This window comes from Limulus polyphemus, unplaced genomic scaffold (assembly GCF_000517525.1).
Source record: "Limulus polyphemus unplaced genomic scaffold, Limulus_polyphemus-2.1.2 Scaffold2316, whole genome shotgun sequence".
Taxonomy (NCBI): Eukaryota; Metazoa; Arthropoda; class Merostomata; order Xiphosura; family Limulidae; genus Limulus; species Limulus polyphemus.
The window spans coordinates 148,886-158,640 of NW_013667926.1; the positions used below are offsets into that span (position 1 = coordinate 148,886).

The 9,755-nt window shown below is 34.8% G+C and overlaps 1 protein-coding gene across 1 annotated transcript in view; it reads left to right on the forward strand.

The window, feature by feature from the left end:
• Positions 1–4,710: 4,710 nt before the first annotated feature.
• Positions 4,711–9,755, forward strand: part of LOC106466602 — a 32,438-nt gene continuing 27,393 nt past the window's right edge. The window contains exons 1-2 of the mRNA XM_022394635.1: positions 4,711–4,726; positions 8,530–8,601. Coding sequence (XP_022250343.1) covers positions 8,532–8,601 — 70 coding nt within the window. The 5' untranslated portion in view covers positions 4,711–4,726; positions 8,530–8,531. The remainder of the gene's footprint in view (positions 4,727–8,529; positions 8,602–9,755) is intronic.

The following is a 9,755-nucleotide window of genomic DNA, read 5'->3' on the forward strand; positions in this document are numbered from 1 at the left end:
AATGAAAGTGTTATCTGTTTTAGTGAACACAACAGGTGAAAAGCTCTTCTAAACTTGACGTCCTGTCCTCTATATTTTCTAAAACCAAAGATTATCGAGCTGGTCCGTGGTCTTGAATAATAAATAGCCTCGTCTCTTTTTAGTAAAATGTGACCACGTGACGACCTTTGTATTTCCTAATACTCAAAGTTTATCTAGCTTGATGTCAGTGTTTAGATTATATGTGTCTGTGATATTTCCTAACAGAGTCTTAACGTTAAACAGTTTCAATGTTTTATGAACTTTTGATAGAAAATGAATGAATAAACTGTAAGTTATTCATTTGATATATTTAGTCATAACAAAATTAATTACTAGAGATGATAAAATATAAAAGTAAATAAGTGAAAGAGTAAGTTTTAGATTATTCCATGATATTTAAATAAGCATCATTTTTCAGGACGATAAGTGTTTCACACTACATCATTCAAATAATATGTATAGAATAGTTGTCTCATTGAAATAAGAATTTTCGTGTCCTTTTCAGGAGGTAAAAGTATGTTTAAATATAGAAATTACAATCAGTATATGTTAATTGTGTATTAAATCATACAAACGCAATTGGCTGACTTGATCAATAATTACAAAAACAATAGACATGGTGAAAACTTTCCAGCAGTAAGTTAATTGTGTTAGTAACATTATCGTCTTATACAAACACAAATAAGTTAAATATAAGATGAGACATGTTGAAACCTGCATGCTGTCCTACAGAAGTATAGAAACATCTTTGTCAAATGTACGCCACTAAATGTAAGGTTTGAATTATATTGCCATGAAAGTGGACATGACGTCAGAAACAATGACGTCCAAGAAGTGGATCAACCTATGTCAACATAGCTAGATTTAAAACAATCGATTTAAAACGCTAATTCATTAGTTCTATATTTAATTATAATTTCTGAACATTTATATTTAAATCGTCCTGTCAAAAATTATGTTTTTGTTTTAACTTATATATTTATTTGTATTACATGTATTTTACAAAGGTGGGCAGTGAGAAACGCACCCTCCTCGTAAAATCATTTCATGACGCCAGTGCCCTCTGGTTCTACTTTATGGAACTATTGCCTAATCTTATCTGATGTTCCATTGTCATGTTCATCTATAATGGCGGCTTAGCAACGCATCCATCTTTGGTGACATCATCGCCCCTTTCTATTGCCTCAGGTCGACACACGTGTAGCGCCCTCTGACGGTGTTTGCGTTATTCCCGGGATAACTACTGACACGTGACTGTAAATAAACAATTAATATCTTGTGTTAGCCTTCCTCTTTTGTTGGACACATGACCGTAGGTAAACAACTAATATCTTCTTTTAGCCCTCCTTTGTTGGACACATGACCGTAAGTAAACAATTGATATATTGTTTTAGCCTTCTTTCTTTGTTGGACATATGACCGTAAATAAACAATTTATATATTGTTTTAGTCTTCCTTCTTTGTTGGACACATGGCCGTAAATAAACAATTAATATCTTGTTTTAGCCTTCCTTCTTTGTTGGATACATGACCGTAAATAAACAATTGATATATTGTTTTAGCCTTCCTTCTTTGTTGGACACATGACCGTAAATAAACAATTGATATATTGTTTTAGCCTTCCTTCTTTGTTGAACACATGGCCGTAAATAAACAGCTAATTACTTGTTTTAGCCTTCCTTCTTTGTTAGACACATGGCCGTAAATAAACAATTAAAATCTTGTTTTGTCTTCCTTCCTTATCAGACACATGACCGTAGGTAAACAACTAATATCTTGTTTTAGTGTTACTTCTTTGTCAGACAGAAAAGATGAGAAGAAAAAAACATCCCATTATATCTTGCTTTACTCTGCTGTTCGGAGTGACTAATGATACCGATTTTGTGTTTTAAAAATCTGTGTTATTGTTTTGTAATATTTAAGCATTAAAAAATCTTACTATTTACTTGTTTGGAATTGTACGTGACAAGAGAAATGATTTTACAGTTTCGAATTTCAAATTAAGATTTATTCGGAAGCGTTCAGTACACGCAGGATATGCATTTACGCATTTGTAGTTAGTACTACAAATAATGATAATAATAAATATATAGAAAAATAAAACAAAGAATTTTAACTGATGGTTACTAAACTTTATTATGATAAAGTTCAAAACCATTAAAGCGTAAGCAAATAAAGACAACACTTTAAGACCCAAATCTTTAATATGCTGTAAATTCAAGATGTCAGAAAAGGCTTAACTAGAGATTTCCGAGTACCGGACTGGTTACTTGTGAAAACATAATATGTTAATTGGAGGGGAAATGGTTTGATGTTTAAGGATTAAGGTCAAGACAGCAAGGTCCTTTCCCCTAATGATACAGAGGGTCAGGTGAGATGTAGCAAAAAACAATAGCAATTACTCTCATATTTAATATGATAAGCACGATGATAATTTAAGACTTCTTAAGATCTGTAAGCCATTGGGTGTATTTCATATCTCAAATAATGAATACATTTATTTGTATAACTAATTTCATACCTCATTTTAGAGATTATAATATATAAAATACTTTCATTTGATATATCGACTAATTATTCCTCTAAATGGTGTAAATATATATTCATTTCTGCATTTGTATTTGATGAAATACTGCAAATACATGGTGTTATATACTCAAGAAACAATAAATGTAGTAAAACCAATAAATTCTCGAAGTTTATTTAAAACTAGCTGGAGTACCCATCCCCTGGATGGAAATTATGTAAATTCATGATTAATGAAAGGTTATCTTAGGACATAAAAAGTTTCTCCCCTTACCTGTAATTGTAAAAAACGCAAAAACACCCATAAAAACTGCAAAATGTGAAACCCCATACTTGCATGTATCTCCACATGAACCAAACAAACCTTCATGCCAAATTTGGTGAAGATCCATCTACAGTGGGCGAAGTAGTGGTAACAAACGCAAAAACGCCCGTAAAAACCGCAAAACGCAAAATGTGAAACGGCAAGTTTGTGTGTATCTTCCCATTCACCTATTGAACCTCTACACTAATTTTGGTGAAGATATATCCACAGGGGCGAAATAGTTACATGGACAGACACCTATTGAACCTCTACACCAATTTTGGTGAAGATATATCCACAGGGGGCGAAATAGTTACATGGACAGACACCTATTGAACCTCTATACCAATTTTGGTGTAGATCTATCCACAGGGGGTGAAGTAATTACATGGACAGACAACAGACTGTACTATTATATTTATATACATGATGTTAGAAAAGCATGTAGGTTCAAAAAGTCTTGACAGAAATTAATAAAAACCCTATAACCCGAGCGCTTTCGAAAGGTTATAAGGTTTTTATTCATTATATTTATATAGTTTGGTAAATATTTTCTATACAGGGTTTTGTTTCTCATGTAGGGTTTGAGAGAACTGGAGATGAGTGTACTTTTTACTTTTGTTACTCGAGTACTTATTCGGTAGATACTTTTTTTACTCAAACTTAAGTAAATTTCAGGACGGATACTCTTACTTGAACTTGAGTAACTTATTCTAGTACTTTTTACACCCCCGGAGTTTGGTTATTGTAGAGCAGAAAGCTATGTAATAGACTATCTGTGCTCTACCCACAATGGGAATCGAAACCACATTTTTAGCAACGTAAGCCTGCTGACTTACCACTGGGCCACTGGAAATATGGTTCTCAAAATAACAGAAAAAGATATTATTTTCATGGTAACCCAAAACAACAAAAGGTGGTTCAGAGTGAGCAGTAATTTGTTGTTTTTTTTTGTTGTTGTTATCACGTGATATTTAATATACTGAAATTAACATGTTCAGTTTTCTGTTGAACTTGAAATAACATTTAAAAAGTTATTTTCAATACTAATTGTACCAAAGATTCCTACTAACCAAGAAGGTAGTCAACGAACTTCAAATTTAGCTCAATGTAACAGAAATATATCCGGAAGGTAGCCAACAAACTTCAAATTTAGCTCAATGTAACAGATATATACCAGGAAGGTAGCCAACAAACTTCAAATTTAGCTCAATGTAACAGAAATATATCCAGAAGGTACTCAACAAACTTCAAATTTAGCTCAATGTAACAGAAATATATCCAGAAGGTACTCAACAAACTTCAACTTTAGCTCAATGTAACAGATATATATATCCGGAGGGTAGTCAACAAACTTCAAATTTAGCTCAATGTAACAGATATATATCCAGAAGGTACTCAACAAACTTCAAATTTAGCTCAATGTAACAGATATATATTCGGAGGGTAGTCAACAAACTTCAAATTTAGCTCAATGTAACAGATATATATCCGGAAGGTAGTTGTAGACCGTCAGAAACTCGTTTGTGCATTCATCCAGTCAATATGATATTACGGCGTTGCGTTTTCGTGTTGCATAAACGTGGAAGTTTTTCGAGTAAGGTTTATATTCTGTTGGCATATAGTTAGGCTTCTTGTTTTCGGTTTTAACCGATAAACACCGAGAAAACACGATACGAAAAAGGAAAAAGGAAATCGATGTTGTTGCTTTTCCAACAGACACAGGAATGGTAACTCAGTTTAATTTAACACCGAGAAAACACGATACAAAAAAGGAAAAAGGAAATCGATGTTGTTTTTCCAACAGACACAGGAATGGTAACTCAGTTTAATTTACACTAACGTTTCCACTTTCCCGAGTGTCGTCCGTTACTGGTAAGTTTGTTTTTGTAATTTCTTATAAATTATTAGCTGCTCTTACAAAGCTTTGACATAAATAGAACTGTGTCTTGTACCTGTTATTAGCCCCCAGTGGCACAGCGGTTTGTCTGCAGACTTACAACACTAGAATCCGGTTTTCATTACCCGTGGTGGGCAGAGCACAGATAGCCCATTGTGTAGCTTTGTGCTTAATTACAAACAAACAAACAAATCTGCTATTAAGTGAAATGAGAAGGGGTGGATTTAGGTAGATGGGGCCTGGGGCAGTAGAATAGCATTTGCCCCTCCCGATAAATACAAGTGTATACAATGCATAAAAATTTCAAATTTTTTTTCGTTGGGAGCCCCAAGTGATCGGGCCCTGGTGTAGCTGTTCCTTCTGCCTCACCCTTAATATGACCCCTGGAGTTTAGTGTGCAGAGAATATACGATATATAAGTGTACTCATTACGCTATTAGAAACGAAAACCCCGAAAAACATCGATTTTAAAGTACCTACCTAAAACTTTAAAACTGCTAAAATAAACATAAAAAAACAGAAACCTTACATGCAATTTAACCTGTTCATTGGGGCATTTTATGACTTTAATATTTTACTTAGTTGTAAACCATTATGATTTTTTTCTACATGCAAAGAAAGTAAGAACCCGAAAGAAAGAAAAAAAGTTATGTGAAAATACAGATAAACCTGACATAATAAGAGAGTTATAACTTTCAACCTGAAAGGCGACACACATAGCCAAGTCCAGGACTTCGAGTTCCACATGCGTACGTATTACAATTTTGAACTACTACTGATCACAGTAACAGTAGCCAATCTGCAGCACTCGTCGCCTCGAGGGCTTTGCCCGATTCTTTAAGGCGAATAACGGAATTTACTGTCACTTTCATAATGCACCTACAGACGCAAGTGCGAAGTATGTTCTGGCATCACGCCTCGAACCTTGGAACATTCGATCAGCAACGCAGCACTTTACCTATTAGGCCACGACAATAAAAAGTCTGCCTGATACTTATCTGTCAGAGAATTTTCGATGGAAGACGCAAAAATTGGATTACCACAGAAAACTGATGCCCAACATGTGGTCTTTCTTGACTGTTAGATAAGGCCTTGTTTGCGAGGAGAGAAGAATGCAGTCATTTGAACTGTTAAAAAGTTCTATAATATTGATTCAACCGTTTAGCTCAGTTTGCAGAGTGAGGTGAAAAGGAGGCATCAGTTCAATACCCAGCCGAGGATTGGTTTTTGTTATTAAGCACCAAGATACACTATGGGCTATTTGCGCTTTGCCTACTGCGGTATAGAAACATGATATTCAGCATTATAAGCCCTCGGACTTTCCGCTGAGCCCAGGGGGTGGAAGCCGAGCAAATAATTAAAGAAGAAAATAAGGCGTTGATGACTTCCTAATTCTAGAAAACCCTAAATTTGTTATTGTTGTACGATCTTAGAATACGTATGTAAGAAACGTTTTAAGATAATTGGAGTTGTAAAAATGATTAAAGTGTTGCAGATTTTCAAGCACGACAATAAACTTTAGTAGTCCAATAACAATGTCTCCTGGTTAAGTACAACGAAGATGCTAAATCCCGTTTTCTGTTGTTAAAATAAAATAAAATATTACAGTTATTTATTGTAAAAAACAATTACAATAATATTTGGCATCGTGATGATTTTTATTTACGAATTATGAAACAACTTAGCATCGTAAGTTACAGGACTTCCCACAGTTTGAAGAGTTTGTTTGTTTGTTTTGAATTTCGCGCAAAGCTACACGAGAGCTATTTGCGCTAGCCGTCCCTAATTTAGCACTGTAAGACTAGAGGGAAGGCAGATAGTCATCACCACTCACCGTCAACTCTTGGGCTACTCTTTTACCAACGAATACTGGGATTGACCCTCACGAAATAACGCCCCCACGGCTGAAAGGGCGAACATGTTTGGTGTGACGGAGATTCGAACCTGCAGATTGCGAGTCGAACGTCCTAACCACCTGGCCATACCGGGCCGATTTATAATGATAAATAAAGAGGTATTGACAGCCCAAGTCTAGGGGTGGAAGGAGTGGTCTGGAAATAAAATCAACTTGTCCTCATGGTAAAGACTTAGGCATTCATGGCATAAATATCAGAACAATGTCTCCCACAAGCAAAAGGGTGAAAAAAATATATCTTAAAGTACAAGTGATTCAGAAAACAGGTGGCAAAGGTTTGAAAGAAGGATAAGCAAGAGCAATGAGAACTAAACAGAAGTATAAGTCTGGAAGAGGAAACGGATGAGGAGGATGACTGAATAGAAAGGCTCAGAAGAGGTTAATACGAACTGAAACAAAAAAAGGAGAATTGCAAGTTAAAAAACTGAAAGTTGTTGACAAAACCACCCTGTATCCAGCAAGTACGAAAAACAACCTTGAAAGTCAGGTAATAAAAAATAATTTAGATAAGGATGAGTCAAACAATATGGAGAAAGGGAGTGACAAGTGGACCAGCATATATATAATATCCACTTAAAATGATAAACTGTGAATGTGAATGGCTGTCCAGAGTGAGCAAGAAAAACCTGTCTATCTTGCAATGTATCAGACAAAAGCCAAATATGAATACAAATACACAGAACATTGCGATGAAAGATAGATGTCTGATGTAAAAATGGACCTTCGAGACAGATGAAATAAAGGTCCCACAATCACCAAGAAGCAAAGGAGTGTCACGAAATAACATCCCCACGGCTGAAAGGGCGAACATGTTTGGTGTGACGAAGATTCGAACCCGCGACCCGCAGATTGCGAGTCGAGCGCCCTAACCTCCCAGTTTGAAGAGAATGGTTTGTTACGTAAATGTGATTAGGATAACAAGTCAATAAGATATCGAACTGATAAAACTTAAGTAGGAGACGCTCAAAATAATTAACAAAAAATAAAAGTCACATGAATTCTTATTGTACCGCTAATATATACACTGGAATCTACATATTGTTTTAAATAATTTTAATTTATAATAAGAAAGAATTAATCTAAATGTCACTCGGTACATTTTCAATGGCATGTTAAAAACTTATAGGCTTTTGCCATAAAACTAAGGTAAAAACTTATAGGCTTTTGCCATAAAACTAAGGTAAATAACCGTTTCTCACTACCTTTTAGTAACACCTGTTTTGAGAATTTTGATGTATGACGAAAAAAGGGAGGGTATAAATGCTTTATAGAATGTTATACTGATCTGATTCATTAGAATACGTCGTGTTTCATTTCACTTAGCAGTTTGTTCACTTTAACATCACTGAAGTAAAGCCTTTATTTTATGACTGTCAGTATACCCTGGCATCCGTATCCATTCTTCTCTCTCTTTCACCGATTCACAATTCCGTAAATATTTTTTAACACCGGAAGATATTATTTCCTCCAAATTCGTAAGCATCGTTTTCCATATTCATCTTGGTCATTTACCTTTGGATCCTTACAACGTCTTCCAAATCATCCATAATAATTTTCATCCTTGCATTCATAATAACGGGTTTCATTGGCTGTTAAACATCTGACGCAATGACGAATCAGCCAATAGAGTAAAAAAACATCGGACGATGCACGTACATTTACAATCTAATAACACGAAACTCTGTAATTTAGATGTTTATATGCGTGGATATTCAGAAGAATTTGTTAAATCCGTGGCTAAAGTTAACATATGAAATGATGGTCGTGTCTTTATTCCTGTAAGCATTGTTAAGTCAGGGAAAAAAAAAAAACGTTTGGCGAAAGTTCATGTATGAAATGAACACAATGTCTTTATTTCTGTAGGTATGAAGATCACACTGAGAAAAATGATTCCAATGGTATCTTTTCTTGCTGCCTTGCGCATCCTCACAGAAGGTAAGTAGTATTACTTAATATACGGTAGTTGTATCCTTTGCTATGGTATTTGCTAAAGCTTGTGTTTTGTTTTTCATATTTGTTTATTCAAGTGGATATGAATTACAGCGAGTGAGCAGTGATGAAACTTTGTTTTCAAAAGTAGGGGGGTCAGTTTCTGTAGCGTGAGGGTATTCTATCATTGAAAAAAGTACGGGGAGCATGTCCCCTATAAAAAAAAAATTACTCCTGTGACAGTAGATATTGCTGAAGAAATAGTGTAAGTTTCAGATTTTGTTAGAATATACTACACTATCAACTACAGGTTTAACTAAAGATCTAAAGGTTATAAGAATAATATAGCTCAGCATAATTTAAAAATATAGATCATCGAGCACTTTGTTTTGTCACTTGTGGTTTTTTATAACATGGAAATATGAACTAAGCGATTAATGATTATTATATTAGTACTATTAATGCTGATGCATAGTTACTTCAAGTTTAGGTTAGTAATAAGGTTTGGCAATTTTTTTCATATATTAAATGCTTCGGCTTGCTCTATCTAATTTTTGGAACCCCCGATACTAGTAATATATAATGTTGAGAGGCATGGATTCATTTCGCCATCCATATTTAATGAAGGCAAAGAAAAAAAAAATCCACCTGTTTCGTAGATTCCTCATGTTTCCGGTAGACTTCGAGGCAACATCCGGCTATTTTATTGTGAGATTTAGGAGTGACTGCCGAGCTCGAGGCCACGAACCCATGAAATTCTATCTTACTTCCGGTATATTTTCACATCAAAAGAAACATATGATGAAAATATAAATATGGAGCTTGTCAGCTTTGTCCGTATACTCTGGCGTTCATTATCGTTATCACGCTTCCTGCAACACTTCTGTCGACGAGTATTAAAAAAAGAGGAAATATAACTATATAGATGAGCGAATTTGATATAAAACTTCGTGCGCAGAGAGCGTGCACGTGCACATTCCAAAATCAGGGCGATCAGCTTTGCGCAAGAAAACACTACATCTCTCTTCTGGGACAGAAAGAAACAAATAAAATCAACATCTTATTTACTTACTTATAAAAATTAAAAAATATATGCTAAATTTGACCTCCTTTAAAGAAGTCACAGGGGTGAAATTAAAAATCTAAAGATCTATATGGTA